Below are 21,755 nucleotides of genomic sequence, written 5' to 3'. Positions count from 1 at the left end.
TCAAGAAATCTTATGCCAATTTTCCACCAGTTCTACTTATTCCTTTTCCCCTGCTAATTAAAAATAATGCTGTTTAGAAAATCAGACCTTTCAAAAGTAACTAAAATGAGTAACTATGCTGAAATGAAATTATGACTGGAAGGAGAAATACCTTGTCAGCAATGTTTTCTGCTTTTATTTTTTATTTTTTAGCAGTAAGTAGTTCAGGATTAGAGATTTCTGTTTGTACAAAATTGAGGAATTTCATGCTTCTTGAACATAATCTTGTAAGATTATAAGGGTCAACACACTTCTTTCTGTTTAGCTTTCTAACAGCTGGTGTTGTATAAACCTTAGATCCTATCCTTGGTAATCCAAGTTGCACTTTTTATTCAATGAAGTTCTACTCTGAAAATGTTGTGAGAACACCAGGGTTAATAACCACTCTAGTCCTCTTAGTTTGTGAAAAAAGAAACAATTAAACCATCCAGAAGATTATATGGTACCTTCAGGCAGCCATTAAGCGCCATGCTGAGGTGACGGTAGAGGCTGTTAATCTATTTTTTATATTGTAACTGGGTCTTGCACTTAAAAAATGTCAGCTTTTTTTTTTTTTTTTTAATGGATTAAACACACTAGCTGACAGCAACCTGAAGCAGAGACATTACTAAATCTCTTAAACAGTCTTAATATTTTCAGACCCCCACCTTGTTAGTTGACTAGAATGTTTTCCTAGTATTTGAGGGTGGTATATGTGGCAAGGCAACTGCTATTTATGAAATTTATATCCATGTTCTCCTGCTGGATTTTCAAATAATGAAGGAAATGGATTACACAAAATGAACAATAAAGTTTACTTCACATGTTTCTTGTGGTCATTTGAAAATTCCAGCCAGTGTGCTTCATTTCAGAGCAACATATAATGTAAATTGAACTTACTCCCTTGAAACCTGGCTTGTACTTTCAGTAAAATTACATTTATTTTTAAGTTGGTTTAGACTGAGGTAGGTGAAACAGAAAAATATTCAGACAAAATAAGGGAACTGCAGTATAAAAGTGATCAGGGAAAAAATGGATCCAACTTTTCCATTCTGGTTTCTTAGACACACTACAGGAGAGACTGACTGGTTGTGAGTTTCATATTCATAATGCAATATAGAACTTTACTTTTCTACATTGCTTACTCTCATGCAATGGGAATTAAATACAAACACTCATTATGTAATTATTTCTGTTTGCTGGATCATGAGAAAGAAGATGGGATATAGTTTCTCAAATAAAAAAATCACAGTTACACATAAAAAAGGAGCACATTATTGGTTTTCTTGTTGGTAATTTCAATTTTTGAAATTTTTGAGACTGATTGAACATGAGATGAATTTATCTTTTTGCTGTTGTGTGACATCCTTGCAAGGATCAGACACCAGTGTTAACTAGCCTGTATTTACCTTGGCTAGATGGAAGACTTTAGTGTACTTAAAGTTGTTTTATTAACTTTTCTCTTCTGGACAGTAAAACTCGTTTCACAGTTTGGATTGTAATACAGGTGGCTTAGGGACCGAAATGTTTTTAAGAGTAATGAGCAGCACTGGGACATCCAGCATGAAATCAAGCCCCAAGTACTGTAGTGTCAAAAGGTCTCCGAACCTTGGGACATCATGTGATGTAAAGCCACGCTTCCTGGCAAAGAGAAGACTACAACACTATTGTAAGTAGCAAAAGTCATACTAGCAGTAATGGTATTTCTTTTTTAAAAAATTAGGGGTATTCAACCTTGATGAAATACCATTGCACACTTGTTTTTTCTGGTGAAAACAGGAATGCATTTTTAACTGTTGTTTTACATCTTTTCCGTTGTATTCCTGTTTATTACAGTTAAAACAGTGCTGCAGCAAGCTAGAAGACTCTTCATTCAAAAAGACTTTGATTCCGGAATCTTGCTTCAGGTATTTCACACAGATAGGGCTGGTGAACATCTTTTGCTCTTTTTAGGTTCATGTATTCATTTTTTAAGATAACAAGTTCAAGATGGCACTTACAAAGAAGGGCTGCAATCTGGGGATTTATATTTCAGGTCCCATAAATTATGGAGTGAGGTCGAAATAACTGTTATAAATTCACAGTTTTAGACAGATTTATCATTCTGAAATGTTTGGTAATTTTTAGTTTCTCCTTGATAACAGTGGTTCATTGGAATTGAAATGAAAAGATATTTAGGAATAATGGGAATTTACTAATGGATGCTGTTCTGTTAAGCAGAAGCAAAAGAAGGGGATGCACCAGAATTACTACCAGGTGACAATTAATTAAAAAAAAAAAATCCATTCCACCACAAGTAGTGCGGATCCAGTTTAAACACGATCACGCTGCTTGTGATCACCTTTTTTTGACAGTTCTAATATTCTTCCCCTCAAGAAAACCTCCCTGGTACTGGGGAACAACATTGTGCTGTGTTCAAAAGACTGTTTTGCATTGTGTTTCTAGGTGAAGTGTCAGGGAGTCTAACTGGGATGATGTGCAGTATAGCACACTGACTATAAGCTTCACTGCATAACTTGTTTACTCTTGTTATACGTTCTGCAACACCACGTGCAGCAACAGCATTTGACACTTCTAAGAGAAATACTAAGATTCTTCAATTTTCTTTATAAAGGAGAATATATAGGCAAAACATCAGTCAAGATGTTGGATAATTGGGAATTATACTGTAGTCTCTGCCACTGAGTTTCTAAGTGATCTTAGGCAAACTGACATTTAACCTCTCTGACTTCAGTCAGACGGAGAGAATGATATTTACCTACTAAACTGTAAACACCTTGCAAAGGAAAATCAGTGTGAAGCATTTCTAGAAGATGCTATGTAGAAGCAGAGTTATCATCATTCTTATTCTGCTAAATTTTGTTGATTCCTTTTATTTTTAAGATTAATTTCACAAATATTTGTCCTCTTTTTTTTTCTTTTTTTAAAGTTATAACTTAATGGCGGCACTTTTTTTTATTTTCTGTGTGAAAACACTTTATTTTTGTTATCTGTTATGCAAACTGCACAGTTTCAAGGGACTCTGAGAGGCCCATATCACCATGTAGCACATGTGTATTCATAAGAGAATTGTGTTCTGAGGCTTTTCAATCTAAATTTATTAAAGAATGCAAATGTAGACAGTAAAAACCAAAGAACTAGAAACACAAAGAAGCATAATACAGATTTAATAAATCATAACAGAAAAAATAAATGATGAGCCATCTGTTATGAATACCACCATGAACTGTCAAAGAAATACTTCTGCCAAACTACTGCACAGACTTGCAATAGAGTTTCCCAGCTATTGTTTAGTGCTGCCTGTGAGGAATTGTAGTGTGAGGTGGTTATATGCTGGACCATGACTTTCCGAGTAACCGTAGATTTCTATAAAGCCCATGAACATGGAAACCAGAAAGCATGCCTGATGCTTTCGAGGAGCACTGAACACCCTTTGTGGACATACTGTGATTGCACGGACAAGATGCTATGTTCAAGTTATTCAGAAAGCATTGGACCTTTAGCATTTTTGCTAAGAAGTCACACAATATTTGTGCTGTGTATTTCCAAACAGACAGCAGATACATGATTACAGTACACTTCCACAAACAATGCAAAGCACGTTTGCAGTCCAGGTAAGACCTGTCATCATAGATGGAACTAATACACATTTAGGAAATTTGAACAGAGAGAGCAATGTTTCCAGGTGGCAAAATATGAGGGAGAAACAGGGCATATACAGGGGATAAAACAAAAACAAAGAAACAAACAAAAAACAGCATTTGTAATGCATATAGAATGCTTCTATTCAAGAGGTAAATGTGGAAATTTAAAGAGTGCAAAGCTTAATATACTAGCTTTTCGGAAAGACACTTTCCTATGTCTCATGACAAAGTGTGTCTCATATGAACTGTATATTATGTAGATTTCTTCAATACTACATACTGTTATGTCACTATTGCTTTTGTCACAAATTAAAGCTTGTACTAAAAAAGTTAGCTCTTACATTTCTCACTTTAACAGAATTTCAAAAACATTTAATAAAGCTCAGATTATAAACAAAGCCCTACATTACTTGAGGGCTAATCCAAAAGCTATTTGTATTAAATAATATTTTCAGCAGTTTTCAACTATAAACAAGTTTAGTGCTGGTGACTAGGAAATCAAGTAGCATCTCCTAAATTCAAGTAGAGTGAAGTTACTATTCATGTTTATTCTCTGATCCAGCTCATGGTGCAGAATGAACACTGCCACCACCCCCAAACCCTCAGATCTTGGGTACAATCTCTTCCTTTTAACAGGTAGCTTTGAACTCAGGTTTATGTGACCTCATTATACATGAACTCAATTCCCAGAAAACTGTGGAAGCTAAAGGAATAAGAAAAAAACATGAAGAAGATACAGAAGCTAGAGCAATATTCCTATAATAATTAACCTGTTTTATCATGACCATAGACCTTAAACGTGAATGGTAAGTGCAGTTCAAAAAAGGAAGCAGTATTATTTCAGCTTTAAAAAAGGGTATGATTTTGCATTGGATATTTTATTAGATTTGTGGAACTCTCTTCTCTTAATGTAACCTCTTCTGGCTCTCATTTCTCCTGTGTATTAGCTCTACTGAAGCTACTAAGCTATAACTGGCAAGGACATCTTTTCCCCTTTCTTCTCTATTCATAATATTATCATGAGACCCCTACAGACTGGACCTCCTAAAGAGGTCTGAATCTAAAAAGCTCTAAATCTAAAAAGACCTAAAAATAAACACTACGCAAGCATTAAATTAAATCAACAGTTGCTCACTTATGGCAGGCATTATCTAATTCTCCACAAGACTGTTATGGTCTTTCACATTTCCGTTGTCTTAATGACAGTCTTCCTTGATGCTGACATGAACAACTAAGTTTATTCTGGTACTGACAGAAAGTTGAAGTGCTTTTGATTTAGAGCTTTAGAATGTAATCCTGCATTATATTCTCCTTTCACACATCTGCATTAAAAGACATTTTTATATGTTTTTCGAAGGATACCTATTAAAGAATGTCTTCTAAATCGAGAAATATTGATCATGGGAATGTTAATAATTGTCTTCCTGGTTTCAAGGAACTTGTCTGTTTTAAATGCTTTTAATATTTTTTAAAGACTTGTAGCATGATACTTTGGATATAGTGTTGATATTTACCTTTCTATATCAGAGAGTTTGAAGTATACCTGTGAGATATTATCACGTAGTGTTTTAATGGCTTTCATATTTTGAAAATTAAGCTTTTGTTAAGGAAAATCTGCTGTTGTGTGAAAATATGTTCTCTATATGCTTCCCATTTGGGACTTCAGGTATCAGAGGAAATAAACCTTTCTAATGTACTCAATACATTTTTGTATGCAGGATCAGAAATAGCACAATAGATTTGTTTTTTCTTTGTAGACTATGTCCACATATTCATCAAATATAATTTTAGGTAGGCATTGAAACCACGTTTTTGTTATTACTGGATAAACCTGCAAAACTTGAAGCTTATCTGAGCATATTTGAATCATCTCTGTTCCAGAAGTCAGTTTATAAATGCCACTAAATAAAGCCTTTTTGAGTTAGTGAAAGACAGACTTTGTGTCATTCTCAACCTAACTGAAATACAGAAACTCTGGATATTCAGTAATTTAATATTCTGGTGGAGCTGCATTTTGGGAGGCAATGAGATAGTATGAAAGAAGAAAAAGATGGGTAAGTTTTTATTGGTACATGGAATCTATCTGATGTGGTGTTAAGCAATTTTTATAATAAATGTCCAAGCAATTTCGGTGAAGTTAAAAGTTAATGCTGTTTGGTGTTAAAATTTAAGAAAAAGAAAAATTCTAACTGAATTCTGATTTTAATTGTCAGAAAAATTGCTCATTTGATGTTGGAAAATCAATAAAGAACAGGAATTGACATTGATTTAGACAGGTCTTGAGCACCTACAAGTGTAACACTGTTGCTTTCACTGTTCAAATTACTCTTTTCATGACACAATCAAATAATTAGATAATTGTATTCAGCTAAAGATAGTTAAATATGCAGCAACACAGAATCAACAAATCGTCAAGGAAAGTTATGTGTACCATGACATTAAAACAGTAGAACAGGATTCTTTTCATGTTTGTTCAGTAAATTGTGCAGGTTTGATGGAATTAATGTATCTGTGGATGTTACTGTCAAACAAAATTGCTTCACTAAACTTGAATACATGTAATAATTTGGAAAACTCACTACCTCTAACCTATCATTTATTTTCTCATAAAGATAGATATTAAAAGAGAGGGAGTATTTTTATAGCTCATTTTCCATCCATTATTTCCCATGAAGAAAATTATGAAATAGCTTATAAATCTTAAACCTCAGGAGTCTCCTCCTGCGACTCAGGATGCAATTACTTTCATGTTAGTCGGTAATGCATCATCAGAGCAACACTTGGAAGCATATAGATTTATTGAGTGTGCTTTACTGAGCTTTAAATCTTAACTTAGTGATTTGCAGATTATCGAAGAAATTAGCAACTGATTTTTAGCAAATGTTAATGCTAGAACATGTATTAAAAGTAGCGTAAAGCTTTTTCTGAATTTACTAAGAGGTGTTATTCCAGAAGACAGAAAACACTACCCTTCAAAATGCTGAAGAGTTTGTGATCTCTTCATTGCTCTTCTGGCAACATAACCAGTAAGCTGTTAACAAGCATTTATATGTCTGAACAACAAAACATCAAGGGTCATATTTCTAATAAGGGCTTAAATTATTGCTGTGATTTTTAGTCACCTAAAAGATATTTCTATCATTAGCTCATGACATAACAATGAAAAAAAGTAGATTTTGTGCTTTTTGATGTTATCTTCCTTAAAGTATTTCTGAAAAAGGTACCTTCAGACACTTTCCCCAGCTTCCAAACACTTTGATGCAGTTAAAAAAGAGCATAAAGGTGGCAAGAGAATATCTGAAGTACACAGGGTAAAGATGAAGCAGCTACAAGCCATACTTCGGTTCTATGATTACAGTATTGACTGATGAGCATACTCCAGCCTCGTTCACTTTAAGTTCAGAGACATTGTCTTAGCATTCTGCCCAGGTTGCTATTTTTATGACACCTGGGAATGTTTAGTGTATTACCTAACCTTCTACCAAATTTAATCACTAACATCCCAACTAAAAAGGCATTTGGCAGGGGTAAATAGAATGGATTACATACAATGTGATTATACAAATCACATCTCATTATCAAAACCAACCTATAAAATCACTGTCCTTTTTTCTACAGCAATCCATCCAATTCATACTGCTTATGCAGAGAAAACGGCAGAGTTGTGAGAGGAAAAAGGCCATGGAGAGCTGATAAGAGAAACTTGTCTTATAAAAACAAAGAAACAGTCCATAGCTGGATCTAAGATAAGACATTTTTCTGCTTTTCCAATATAAAAACATAGTTTGGTTGGGGGGAAACATGGCAAGACATGGTAGGTGTCTTATGATGCTTCATTAGCTACTCTGCTACTTGAACAGAAATGTTTTGTTAGCATGGCACCAGTGAGCCAAAAGTAACTCCAGAAGCTCTACCTGACCTCTGGAATGCTAGATGAAGCTCATGTTTGGGAGAACATACGACTCTATGGATTTAACCAAGGACATATGGGAATCTTTTTACAGTATGTGATCACATGTATGGTTGCAGGTATCAAAAGCTTAAATCTGGAGAAAACATGCTTAGGATAGAAGCCTGTCTATAAACTCTCCTGTTCCCAATATTCTTTGTTTTCTAGATGTATTGACAAATTTATCACACTGCTTAAACTGCAGAATGGGTCATTTGTTTTTTTCAGTTTCCTTAGCTTACTTGGTATTGTTGGTGCAAAAGGGAGAGAAAATAGCATAATATATCCAGAAAAAATTGTCCCATACAAAACTTATTTTTCAAGCTTTGTTTGAAAACCTGGAAGGAAGCTGCAGTCAGCATGTTATCCTAAAAAAATTTGTCAAAATAAATTAGCTGGCCTCTAATGTGTTCTACAGGATGACCATGAGCCCCAGGCACAGATTTCTTGCTCACTTCCAAACCCAGCAACTAAAATCATTAGAGTCTAAGCTGCAGCAAAAGGTGTTGCTTTCCTTCGGTTATAATCTTCCATTGTTCTTACCTACAAACCAGTAAAACTAAACTTCTCTGAACAGAACAGAGTGGTACAAATGTGAGAACATGCCATGCCAGCTCTTTTGTTTCAAAAGAGAGTAGATTTCTTCATAATTAATAGAATTAATTTATAAAGTGGAACATATTCAAAGAAGATGGATACCTAGATTAGAAAAAAGCTGTGAAATGAACATCTTTACTTCCCATTTAATAAATGTTTCACACTCATTAGTAGTAGTATTCTGAACATACCTGCTCATGCCAGTTTCTAAGATATTAAAAAATAGTACCCACTTCCCTATTGGTTCTGTCACGAGTTACACGCTGAAAGTATTATCCAAATTCTAACACATGACAGATAATAGATGAGAAGCATGACCTTGTCATTTGGCTTATCAATTTTGAGGGCATTCTGAATCCATTAAAAAACATGTTGTTCTGACTGGGCTTCATGGTCTTTGTTTTTTCTTGCTTCTTCTAATCCAATGTAAAAGTCCCAAACCCTAACAAACCCTGAATAGAAAATATTTTGCTCAGATTTCAACACATCAACACCAACCAATACCCATGCTTCAACCCACGCCACTGCTCAAGCCAAAAAAAAAAACTAAACAAACCCAAACCCAAAAAAATACCCCTCCAAAACCAAAAAAATTGCTACTGCTTCTCCTTTATATGCATGTTTAAACCACCTGGTTTCTAATCAGTAGCAGAAGAAAACTGCCTTATAATTATCAACAGTTATATTATCACCTTACTATCTGCAAATTGATGGAATATTCTGCTCTCACTTTTAGCTTATTCATCAATTTCTTTAATCAGTGATGTGTGGGAACTTAACTATTTCCTTGAGAATGTTATCTTTCAAATTACCTACCAGTTTTTCAGCTTGTGTATAAGCTAGTATTACACTACAAGGGAATTATGTTACTTGCAAGAAATGGTATTAAATTGTTAGCTGAACACAGCTGCATTCCTTGTCTGATGAAAATGATTCCTAACAGGGGTGAATATGCAATTTCAGGCAATTGCTAAATGTTGTCTGCCCACATTATGGCATTTTGTAGCTAGAACCAGCATTTTTACTATTGTGCTTACCTGTGAGGTGTCCAGCATCAGAAGAGAGTTCAGAACCAAGCCTGTTTGAGGGTTAGGGCATGCAGGGAGGGAGGAAGGGAGTCCTGAGTCTGAGTTCCACAGTTTCTGCCTTCTTCCCTCCCTGCTTCTGCACATCAGTTGCTATTGCTGTCTATTGCTGGGTGATTTCTCTGGGAAAATACATGTTTATGCTGACCTAAACAGAGAAACTGTTTCCTGAATTAACACGGTAACCACCTGACTGTGATCTAACTGAAGTTAACTGCTGTTTTGAGTAGGAGGTTGGGTTAGATGGCCTCTAGAGGTCTCTTCCACACTACATTTTTGTATGGTTCTAACGTTAAATAAAAGACATACTGTGACTCCTTTCATGGCTGTTTTAAGGCATCTCTAACTGCGTGCATGAAAGGTATTATTTTAGGCAGTGCACGCTAAGCTGGTCAGAGGACTCTGACAGTTCTCTGGACCTTAATGGGGCTTGACAGAGGCTAAGCCAGGGCTTGACTTCTTTTAGTTCTGGTGGGTGCCAAAATGGTTGGTTTTCACTGAGCAACTTACAAAGTTTAGAAACTTCCAAGGTCAATCCACCATGAAATTCACCAGTTTGGGGGTTTAGAGCTCTAGTCTAGAGAAAAGAGGTTTGCGAAATTGCTGCCTACAAGTTGGTTTTGATCAGTTTTATTTGCTTCATAGGGCATTAGTTCTTACACACTCATCTTTTCAGAATGAACTACAATGCAGCCTGAAAGTCTATTTCCCCCATATACTAGCATCAGAAGAAGAATGTTGCTTTTGAAAAGTATTCAGTTTAAAAAATATATATATCATATGATCCATTCCATGTTAGCATCAATGAACAGATCTTTAAGTATTTGGTTCAAGACAATAATAGCAAATTGCTCCTACAAAATACTGATCACTTGGAATTGTTAATTCATGGAAGATACTGGATTCTTTTTCCCAACTCAGCAAAATTGGGCAATCCCTTTCTCAGAAGAGTAGATCGTGGGGGAAGGACATGGACAAATTAGGGATGATTCCAGGTTACATGCTTCAAAGCAGCTGGTCTTTCCAACTGCTCCATTTCCACCATATGTTGTGAAATCTTCTCAAAACACTCCAGCAGCTGAGATGCCTTAGCCTACTCCGCTATCACAAAGACATGAGGCTCTACTGGAAACAATCACCTTCAAGGAATACGTTATCATTCACAATTCCTGTGAATCTGTAATTACATATACCGTTTTATTACTGCATGCAACAACAAGCAGTTCCAATGAAAATGCTATGTTCTTCTGAAATCGATAAAAACAATGGGCTTTATTTTCTGTTTCCATGCACTTTGTATAGCTACTTGCTCCAGTGCAAAGGAGCCTGTTCTCCAAATGACATCTTTGCACAGGTATAACTGACTACACTGAGACTGCGGTATTTTTATTGGTTTTGCCATCACAATGATCGTCTCTGCTTTTTTTTTTTTTTCACACACAGATGTGTCACACCTTCTAAATTACACACATCTATTCCATTTCTATAACAACATCTACAGTAATTATGAAGCCTAATTATATAACAACAATAAAATTTTATTGTATGAGGTTGCTAAGTATGATTGCAAACAAAGGGAATAATTCTTGTATGTTATGTCAATTGATCATTGAGAACAAGAATAGAAAATAATTGAATAAAAAAGATTCTCCTTTCAGCAGAATCAAATAATTTACACTTTCCATACAGTAAGTAGGGAATGTTGGCTCTGCTTAACCCCCAATTTCATCATTATATGTATGTCTAACTGCGTAATTGGAAGACATATCAAAACTGTTTCCCCTTAATTCAGAAATTTCTGCTTTATGTCAGCTTGTGTTCCAAAATGAATAGCTTTGAAATATTGTTTGTGTGCAAGTTATTGCATGATGTTGTAAACGGTCCAGTGTGTCAGCTGAATCAGACTACCGAAAATATATAGCTCAATAATTTGGTTTATTTTTAGGTCTTATGTTGCCCATCTTTGTCATAGATGACTTTTAGCCTGAAAACCTGAAGGTCGGTTTGAAGTCATGATCGTATAACAGTTCTTTTTATATCAACAGCTGAGGCTGGCCTTGGGGGACATTGTTACTTATTTCTTAATCTTCTGGGACTGACAGAACAGAGTCTGGCCAGATTAGAAAAACATGGAATAAAACTACAAGGTCTATCACTTCATGTGTGACCTGCCATACACCGAGAGCTCCACTTTCAGAAGAGCTGTGAACGTTCAGCATGTCTGCAGATCAGAACACAATCCTCAAATCAACAGAGTATCCAGTTAAGGTACATACTTATCATTTTATCAGCCATGTAGACAGGGTATATATATATTTCAGATGGGTGGATGGTTTTGAAAATTATTATCTCCAAGAAGTATGAAGATCACAGTTCTACTTTCCTATGTCAGTTATTATGACAAATCATAATCAACAGATACATGTTGAGTCTTTCAACCACATGCTGTATCTGAACAAACTGCTGAATTTCAGGGGATTGATAGTAGCTGAGCATTAATGATGAGGGGCCGCAAAACAGCCTTGTTTAAAGAACACAATAAAGGGATCAGTAATTTATACATTTATTAACTGGATGAATCATGGGTTGTTGCCAGTGTTGTTGCCAGTCTATGAGTATTCAGAAATTCTGTCTTTGAAATTAAGTATAGATACAAACTATGGTAATCTTCATGCTGCTCTGAGTCTGTTCACAACAGAGTTCTCAGCTTTGGGCTGTATATCAGCATGAACCGGATGTGTAAAAGCACTTAAAATAAAAAAGATTAAAAAAAAAAAAGGTAAAATTGCTAACTGTTTTGCCTCTATGTGCTGTAATTTTAAGGTCAGAAGTACTCTTTACAAACTCATCAAAAACGTTAAAGGACAGATGTCAATTTTTTGCCCCACTGCTTTCTTTAACAAAAGTCTACTTTTTGTGCCTCTGGGAAGACTTGTCTCTTTCTAGCAATCAGTGTCAGGACCCCATCTGAACATGTCAGTGCAAAAAAGTGAAGAAATTGGACTGTCCCCCTGAAGTAAGTCAACGCTCTTCTAGAAGACAGTCTAGCTAAGCACCTCTGGAAATTATAATGTGAAACATTAAAAAAAAAAAGTATTTTAGCAAAGTGGAATGGAAATGTAACTTTAATTTTAGTGACAGATATCTACACTGGGATATAAGAATGCCAATTATTCAAAAAGGGCTATCTGGCAGCTACTGCTGGTCAACTCATCTCAGTAAAAGCCAATGTTATGCAGAAATAGGCATGCAGTAGAAGTTATGCTACTCTGCATGACACGAGGAGTTTTGGTCAGCTAAAACCAACCACAGGACATTCAGGACATTATGTAGATTGTAATTACTATATAGTTTGCAGTGAAATATGTGACAGAAGTGTCACTGCAAGCTATACAGTAACTGGAATTTTAGTCTCTACATAATGTCCTGAATTCTCCTGTTAAGAAGTAAGACACTATTCAAAAGGTCCTGACAGTAGAATTTATAACCTAGCTCTTTCTGACTAGATTTACTTGTCATATTACTTAAAAGGTATGATGTTGAGAATTTTATTTATTTTGAAATTCTCCAATGAAATCTCATTTTCTCCACCTGCATTTCAAAGTTCGTATTTTTCACTCTAGTATCAGCCACAGTCCCACAACTTCTGTTCATCTGAAATTCTTTTCCAAAATTTTGTCTGCTCCTAATTTATTCCACTAAAACCGTATTTGCTAAAACCTGTCTCTCTTTCTGAAAATGTTTCCATCCCTCTGTACAGAATAGCTATGACTACTCTATTATTTCAGTCATTATTCTTCCTCTACCTCGTGAAGGTAGCTATGTGACAACCCCTCCTTATTCACTACCTAAATTCCTCCTTCAGCTTGTAAATACGACAGAAGTTATATAGCTGTTATCTCTGGAAAGAAGAACTCATTCTTGGATCCTAGGATGCTGACACTTCGTTTGCTATTACTGATACATTATAGAGAATCCAGAGTGCAGTGATCTAACTGTGAGGCTCAGTGATACCTCAGTGTGGTACCAGAGTCCATGTTTGCGTATTTTGGGTTGCAGACTGAGAGAAGCCACAGTAGTGGACATGTGAGGTTAGAGCAGCAGGAATAAATTTCTCAGCAATGCTGAGGTAAGGAGAAGGAGAGAGAGATACAGTGAAGAGTACAAAGAGAGAGATGGACATATGTTTGAATGGTGCCATATGTGACTGGAAGTGGCCTTCCATGTCACTGAGTCCAACAATGCCAGAAAAGCACATCATGTTATCTATCCCTTTACTGCATTTCTCAGACTCTGTCTAAAGACATTTGGAATTCCTGCTTTAACTTCTATTGGAAGACTATTTCAAAATGTCACTACTCTGATTAACATTGACCTTTTAACTTACCATGGCCATTTTATACTCATTTTCTACTGATATCATCCTATAGGTCTAACAGGTCACATTCTCTCGTGTACATTTTTGATGCTGTTTCACAGAATTACATATCAGAGGACTGTGCCAGCATGAGCATATCTTAATTATCTCATCTGACGTTTCTGCCATATTCTATTCTCAACACTGTGTTGAAACCTTCCAAAGCCACTTTTCCACTCCTCTGCAGATACAAAATAGATCTATGGTTCTATAACAAGTTTTAATAAGAGATTTAGATTTTAAAGACACGGGCAGACATGCAGTGGGACCTTTACCGTGCTGACTCTAATAAAACATATTGAAACAACAATATTAGAAACATAAACAGCACTAAAACTTCTAATGTCTAAATGTGTTTTTTAATCTAATTCAAAAATAACTGCTAGATATTTGACTGATGCACATAGATATAGTACTATCAACTTCAGTAGACCTACATTTCTTTATACCTCCTAGAAATTTCTTCCTGTACCTAATCCTACAGTTCAGGCCACAGCAACAAATAAAAACATTGATAACTTAATATAGTAAGAGAGAAGGGAACAGCTGTGGATAATTCCAATTATGGTGACCGACATTATCACACTTTGCTACACAAATTGCTACTCTGCATATTGGTTGATATAGTTCTGGAAAAGGACATAAACCAGTGTCAAATTAAATTGGAAGTGTTTTGTGGTGTAAAGATTTTATAGAGCAATTCAAATTCAATTTCAAATGTACTTATTATCAATGTTGCCAGAAGTTTTAGCTGATCTAAGCCATTTCTACTTGACGTTTCATAGTATGAAGTTTGGAGAATAAACATAGATTTTAAATATTTTTTTCCCATAATAGTGTCATTAGTAGATAGAAACTTGGCACTCTGGCTCTAACTATCTAGTCAGAATTTTGTGAACCAAACCAAACCAACCAACCAAACAAAAAGTTTGACTCGTGCTTATGTAACTTATAAAAATTTGTCTTTTTAATGTAACTTGACTCTTTGTCATATTATCTGTGAAAGTTTTCTATGTATAACTGCAATGAATAATTGAAAAGATATCAAAATGGATCCGGAAGAGATTAAATCCTTCACAACTGACCAGGGAAGAAAGTACAATGGTTGTGGATTCACGTTGGCTATCACAGAAAAAATATATGAAAGATAAAAATCCAATTACATTTTAGGCACAAACTGATAAGATAGAACTGATAGAACTTTTATCTTTACTTCTCTAGGAGGGTGTACAATACATTCTTTTTTTATCTGTCAAAGGGAGAAACACAGAAACTATCTGGCATAGTAGTAATATCAAGAAGCTGCAGGCTGGTCTAGGGAAGGCAGGTCAGTAGCAAGGCAAAAGCTATTTCTAGCAAGATTTTCCTTATGAAATCTCTACCTGCATTATTACAGAATGCACTTCCAACCTTCTTCAGTCTGTCAGCCTATCGACACTTGAGGAATGACCCTCTACTTACTGAGACTGTAGAAGTTCTTTGGGATAAAGACTAATGTATCTTAATTTGTATTTTTTTTCCAGCATGTTGTATATTGGCAGCCTGTCCTTGACAATCTCTATATGTCATTACATTACAAATCTAATACCGATTCTGAAATTAGCTGAATAATTTCCTTAAGATCAAGCCTTTAAAAATGTAGTTGAAAATTAGGTATTCAAAAAATATGCAACCCAGAAATCTGTTTCATAGGTATACATCTAAATAAAAGGTTATATTATTTCTACCTTAAAATTTCCATCCACTTAGAAACAGACCCTTCTGTGCTTCAGAATTGCCACAGGCTTGATGAAACACATGAAGGTGATGAAATTTGGAGCTTAGCTCACACTTAAAACTGATTTGAACTTTTCATTTATATCCCCAGAGCACTCTACCCACTAGGTATATCAGAGGACGTCAGCAACTGTACTATTCATATAATGTAAACCTGCGGAGTTTGCCTTGATTAAGACAAAGTTGCATTAGGCTGTCCAAGGAACCCTCCTGGAAGCATCTAAAGAAAAGCTGTATCCATCAATCCAGTCAATAATAATATACGCAATGTGTAAATATGTATATAGCTGATAAGACACTAAATATCCTTGTGTTATTTTAATTTCATTAGTAAACATGGAAAAAACAAACAAACAAAAAAAACTAAACTGAAATATCCATTGGATTCTTTTGTTTCCTTAAAGAATAAAAATTCGGTCCTGCAAACCACTAGCTAGAAATGAATGGCAGTATGTCTATGTTTTCCTTTATGTATCAGACACCTAAGTAAGTGAAAAGTAACAAAGAAAAATTCAGAAAACATTGAATAGAATACTAGTTTATTGTCAAGATCTTTGCACAGTTTTAACTGGCAGGAATCACTGAAGTTAATAGACTTCTTCGGGGCACTCAGTGCATAATACAGCTTTTTCCTATTAAAAATGAAAACAGCTGAAAAGTTTGATTTGTTTTCCTATTTTAAATGTAACACATATTTAAGCAGAAGTTAAGCAGTATCATCTAGCATTGTAAACTACTTCATGTGGAACTGCATTGAAGGCAAAGTAAACAACAGCTCAAACCCTTCAAAGAAATCCAAACCATTTGTGAAATGGGTAACAATCTAATGACTAAATTGATAATCAGCTTCATGAAACTGAAAATGCACACAATCGGTATTACCTTACCTGGGTAACCTTCTCTGTTACATTGTGCGTTCGATCTTTCACTTTAGGTGCAATAATTGCTTTCTCTGAAGAAGGAGGAGATGAAGATTTTTTTTCACTTTTGATATCTGAGAAATTCAGGGTGAGTTGAGGAATTTTGTTGATTGTACTGTATTTGTTGAGATTTGAATCCGATGTGGATCCCAACAAACTTGACTTGATATGGTTAAAAGGCCCTGAAAAATCAGAACACATATTTAGTATTTGACAAATGCAGATAAGTTATCATTAATATTTATATGGGATATGTTAGAAGTGTACTTAAAAACTATTTTTTACTATGCTATTTTTTAATAGTAAAAATTATTGGCACTTAAAAATAGTTCTACTGCTAATGAGAATCAAATTCATTAGTGGATATAAATATGAAATTTCCTTTATTTAAAGCCTCCAATATTTTCTATAACGTCAGTGGATTGCAAAGTACATAACAGGACTGTTCTTAGTTGTTTTAATGTTACCAGGTACGCCCCATGATAATTCTGGCTGAGTATAAATACTATATTCTCATTTTGTTTATAAAAGCTCAAATAGGACACACAATTATATAAGTGTCTCATCTGAGCAAAGTCTCTGTTATCACATCTGTACTATTGCTCATGCTTCCAGGACAGTTAGCTCAAAAATGCCTTTTGGTAAACTGTAAAACTAAGTAGACCCCTGTTCTAGTCTTGTTGATCCATCACCTCCATATAAGTATTAACCTATGTCTAACACTGCCCTTATAATTTTGAAGTATCACAAACTCACAAAATATATTGGTTTAATTGTTATGAACAAAAAATATTGAAAATAGCAACACACATATGCAGCATATTAATGGAGTATTTAATATACACTTAAACATCTTGCATTACTTTAATGAGACATGATAAATGAAAAATATGGAGTGCACATACTTCATGAGGTACATATCCATTATAATTATTCTCTTCAATATTGGACAGAGTTATTTGTACAACAAGTAAGCAATATAATTTAACAGTATACTTATTTTGTACATTCATCATACAGTTGGTCCAGAAAACAAAAATATATTAAGGAAAGTTTGTTTTTGAGAAAAATACTGGAAATGGGTACTGTACGTATGTTTAGACAATGACAATTAGTTCCAATTATGGATTTAAGAAAAACTCCTGTTCTTGCTGTCAGTTACACTGTCTAAAATGTGGGATTGAAGGTTTTTTCTCAGATCCACATGAGAGCCTTACTGTATCATAAATCTATAATGGGCAAGAACGTCATGTGTTGGTTTTTTTTTTAATTCCTAGGAAGGAAACAAAAACTGCTGCTATAATTCATAAACAGTCAGTGGGACAGAACTAGGCTATGGGGTAATTTTGAGTCAACAGAGGAACAGCTGAATTGTATTTGCAGTGTGTGAAGGAGTACTATCCAAAGCAACCAGCTGCCTGAAGCTAGCTGTAGGGAAATCCAGGCAGTGCTGCATTCTGTACCTTGACCGCCAGAGATTTTACTAGGGACTCAGAGTCCAAAGGCTGTTTTGTGAAGGTCAGTACCTATGTTTTATCTTTTCAGTGACTAAGAAGGCCTCTTTTTTCTTTTTTGTTTGTCTGACAAATTCTTCAGGTGAGGGCCGGGCTTCTCTTGCACCTGGTTGAGAATGCTTGCTAAGGAAGCTATCTTTTCATTTGCTTTCTTAGCTTAAAAGAATTCATACACATGGTTTCTACCTCCTAAATTCATGCTAATTGTAGGGTAATCTGGGCCAGAGAAAAAAAAATCCTTCGCTACACCAATTCAAATTGTGCCACTGTGCAGAAAGGTTTTCAAGATTCCAAGGGGAGAGCCCAACGCCCCAGGTCAACAGTTAAGGTGCTCCCCTTGTGAGAGTTCAATCTACTGTTTCTGCTCTCACAATTCCTTCTGTCTAATGATCATTTGATGTAAGATAAACAAAATTTATGGGTGAGTGCTCTAACCACTAAACTACAAAAATCAGTCTTTCTTTTCATCCTTAGACCAATGAACCTGGTATATTATTTGTAGAATAGCTTCACAAGAAAAAGGAAAGGCTAGAAAGGTTTCACTTCCCTTCTCCCGTAAGGAATGCTAGAAAGCCTGGTACTGATGACACTCTTAAGGAAATGGAATATTTTAGCTCAGGTAGGGTCCATCTTTCCACCATATACTTGTTTCTATTAAAAAGTGGTCTTCAAAATAAAGCAGTCACAGTCACCTCAGAAATTAGCAGAGGGGCTGGTGTGTGATAGGCAGGGCTTGACTGCATTTCTTCAACTCTACTTCTCTACACAATAGTAGCAATTAATCTTTTTTGAATATTGAATTGGCTTAAACATTAGTGGGGTATCAAGTTGGCCAATCTGTCAAATGGACAAGATTCTTGATTCCTAGAGAACCCTAAAATAAAAAGGAAACTAAGAGAATTATGTGCATCTACATTTAGATAGCAGATAAGATTTTTTTTTTTTTTGATGGTAACTTTAAAGATGCTTACATTGCATTGAAGTTGTTTTGCTTTCTGGGATTTAAATCTTTTCCAAATGGAATTACTCTCTCCTTCTCTACCTAATATCCATGCCCTAGCATTTAATACCATATTTAAGTTAATTGCACATGAAAATAGAACCCTTTTTTAAAAACAAACAAACAAACAAACAAAAACAAAACAAAAAAATACCTTCTTTTGCTTTAAAAAGTGGTGAAAGATACATGTACCTCATTGATAATGGTAATTAATTAAAAGACATTACTAGCTGAAGTACGGACCATGACGCCAGCAATTGAGCTGCTACTTGACAGCTAGTGGACTTTTCCTATATTCTCATAGCAGGAAGCAAAAAAAGAGGGCCATAATAAATCACAATTGACACTAATTGGCACTCTGATTGACACTTTCAGTGGAGCAGCCAAGAACTGAATAAGCAGGGAGAATGACAGGCTTCTGCCTACAAAGGAGATTCTTTAGGGTAAAGTCTGAGCTCCCCGTTTTTATGGTAGGATTCCATTGTTCCTGCTTACACAATGTACTGAAAAATGATTTCACTCTCCTGAGCTGTCAATCCATCATCTTTCACCAGCAGTAAATATAAAAGCTGTTTTACAGTGCAGTGACTGCATTTTTTCCCCAAGATTTTGCCAACATACACGTGAAGCAAATGCAATGATTTTGTAGTCCATGGCTTGCTCTACAGAATCTGGCTCATGCAGTGCATGCAGTTTAGAAAGATGACTTTACCAAGTACACACACTTTTTGCATCATGCATGAAATCACAAATCAGTTTTCAGACATAGCTAAAATATCACAATTAAACTGAACACATTTTTTTTTTTTTTAGAAATGGAGGAAATTACTAAAGAATGATATTCAAAATGCTTTTAAAAGATGTATCAGTGCTGGTGAAATAGAAACAATTTTGTAACTGCACTAAAAACTATTTAAACATGAAATTGGCAATGAAATTCATGCATGCACATTTTAATACTACAGGAAGCTTGAAACCATACCCCCTGCCATCCAGGAACGTGAAACTAGTTTTAAGGAGACAAAAGAGGAATAAGTGAAGATACTTCCACAAGGCTCCTAATTACCAATTATTTTATTGTAGAGATAGTTAACTGAAAAGTAACCACCTTGTAACAAAAGATTGTTTATTACTGGCCCAGCCCAACTTTACATCCTTTCACAGGTAAAACTCCTGGTTGCTTCTACAGAAGTTTTGCCTGCTTATAGACAACAGCACTGAATTAAACAACTTGCTCTATGTCCCTCCCTTTATTTTTGAATTAACAGATACTTAAATTCAGTAACTGTTTAACTATGCCTTCACTTTTTCCAGGGATTGGTAGTTAGTGCTTTGAGACAATAGTTAAGGGAATAACTACATGTTCAACATACATAATTTCACTAATGCACCTAGCCCTTGAGAGGCCAGTATGAGAATGTTGCATTTGAACATTTCATAGAGCAGGCAGAGTAACATGCCAAAAAGTGTGGCTGTTGAAACACTGGAACGTATAGTCTAGATGTATACTTTACCTTTGACACTGCGACCATTGTCTGGTTTTCAGCATAATAAAAGCGAAGGAAAAGAGAGAAAAAAAGACAACTAAAATCTACATCAGAAAAAAAGCAGAAAATATTGCTTCAAAATATGCGTGGTTGGAATTAAAATAGTTTTGCACCTCCTTGATTATATTATGTAAAGTTCTAGTCAAGATGAAGTCACTCTGGCAATTGAGAAATAACCTTTAAAACTGTTTGATCAGCAGGTGCTGCAAAAAATGCAAAGATTTGGCTCTAGCTTACTTGCCTTAACAGCTAAATGCTCAAATAGTTTTTCCACAAGTCCAGCAGTGGGTTTTAAGTCAAAATAGCCAGCCCACTGAGCAATAACTTTGCGCATGCAATTAAGTGCCACTGAGGCACCCATGGCTGTGGGTGGCCTAGGCTGGCTGTGCAGGCCGAGGGGTGAGTGGGCAGCCTTGCGCAGGCCCTGTGCCTGCCCAGGTCTCACAGCAGGAACTAGGCTTCCCAGAACTTGTTTTACCATGGCAGCAAGGTGAGCAACACCTTTTCTGAGTAAGTACTGAGGAAACACTGAGGAGAAAGATGTATCTTAAACCTTTCTTCAGTGCTTAGGTGCCTCTGCATGAAGTAAAAGTGACAAAACTATCTTCATGAGGTACACCTGAGAACTGCTCCTCACAAGCATACCCAGCACTGAATCCTCACCTGAGAGAAAACCCCTTTAGAGAGAAAGCAATGCACCTTTAATCAGCATTATTATTAAAAGAAACTGCATGTGTCTGTAGGTAGACACCACCTCTAGCTACTCAAGGATGTACATGACCCACAGGCTGCCCTCCCTTCGCGTAGCTCACCCTGCCTGGCTGCAGCGGCTTGCTGGGTGTGAGAGGGTCTAGGGGCTGGCAGGAGAGTGGGGCCAGGCCCAGGGTACTGCCATGCCCCTGCGTGCCGCTGGCCGCCATGACCAGCTTTCCAGCTTTCACGTATCAGTGGGCCTCAAGCTGACATTCACGCACGGTTGTCCCCCTCTGAGAGGCAGCCCCTGAGGCCTCAGCTTGCTCTAGCCCCGTCTGTCCTGTCCATGCTGAGAGCCTGCTCAAGAGAAAGGCTGCAGCCTTCTCCTGTGAAGGGAATTGGAGGTGATGTCCTGTGTGTGTGTGTGTGGCACAGTGTGGCACCTGCTGCCTCTCTGGCTTCCCTCAGCTTCCCAATGGCCAGGGACTGTGGGACGCAGAGCCAGGCTCAATGGGGGTGTGGGACAGTGCTTTTCTCCTGTCAGCCTGATGCCTGTGCCAGGAGTCCACAGCAGCAGTGCAGGTTTTGAAGGCTG

The 21,755-nt window shown here is 36.1% G+C and overlaps 1 protein-coding gene and 1 long non-coding RNA gene across 11 annotated transcripts in view; one reads left to right on the top strand and one right to left on the bottom strand.

Moving 5' to 3' along the window:
* KCNH7 (potassium voltage-gated channel subfamily H member 7) overlaps window positions 1-21,755 on the bottom strand; it is a 221,402-nt gene that overhangs the window by 51,894 nt on the left and 147,753 nt on the right. For 4 of the 9 annotated variants that reach the window (XM_066999812.1, XM_066999811.1, XM_013171336.3 and 1 more), the window contains 3 exons: window positions 20,435-20,455; window positions 19,903-19,926; window positions 16,374-16,588 (listed from right to left, as the gene is read on the bottom strand). In XM_066999812.1, the coding sequence (XP_066855913.1) occupies window positions 16,374-16,588; window positions 19,903-19,926; window positions 20,435-20,455 (260 nt within the window). The remainder of the gene's footprint in view (window positions 1-16,373; window positions 16,589-19,902; window positions 19,927-20,434; window positions 20,456-21,755) is intronic. The other 5 variants (XM_066999808.1, XM_066999810.1, XM_066999809.1 and 2 more) reach the window with 3 other exon arrangements.
* LOC106029940 (uncharacterized) overlaps window positions 20,527-21,755 on the top strand; it is a 338,557-nt gene continuing 337,328 nt past the window's right edge. The window contains exon 1 of one of the 2 annotated variants that reach the window (XR_010832504.1): window positions 20,527-20,957. This is a non-coding gene — a long non-coding RNA (uncharacterized lncRNA). The remainder of the gene's footprint in view (window positions 20,958-21,755) is intronic. The other variant, XR_010832506.1, reaches the window with a different exon arrangement.

The sequence above is a fragment of the Anser cygnoides genome, chromosome 6 (genome assembly GCF_040182565.1).
Source record: "Anser cygnoides isolate HZ-2024a breed goose chromosome 6, Taihu_goose_T2T_genome, whole genome shotgun sequence".
Classification (NCBI taxonomy): domain Eukaryota; kingdom Metazoa; phylum Chordata; class Aves; order Anseriformes; family Anatidae; genus Anser; species Anser cygnoides.
This window is presented reverse-complemented; position numbering and strand designations above follow the sequence as displayed.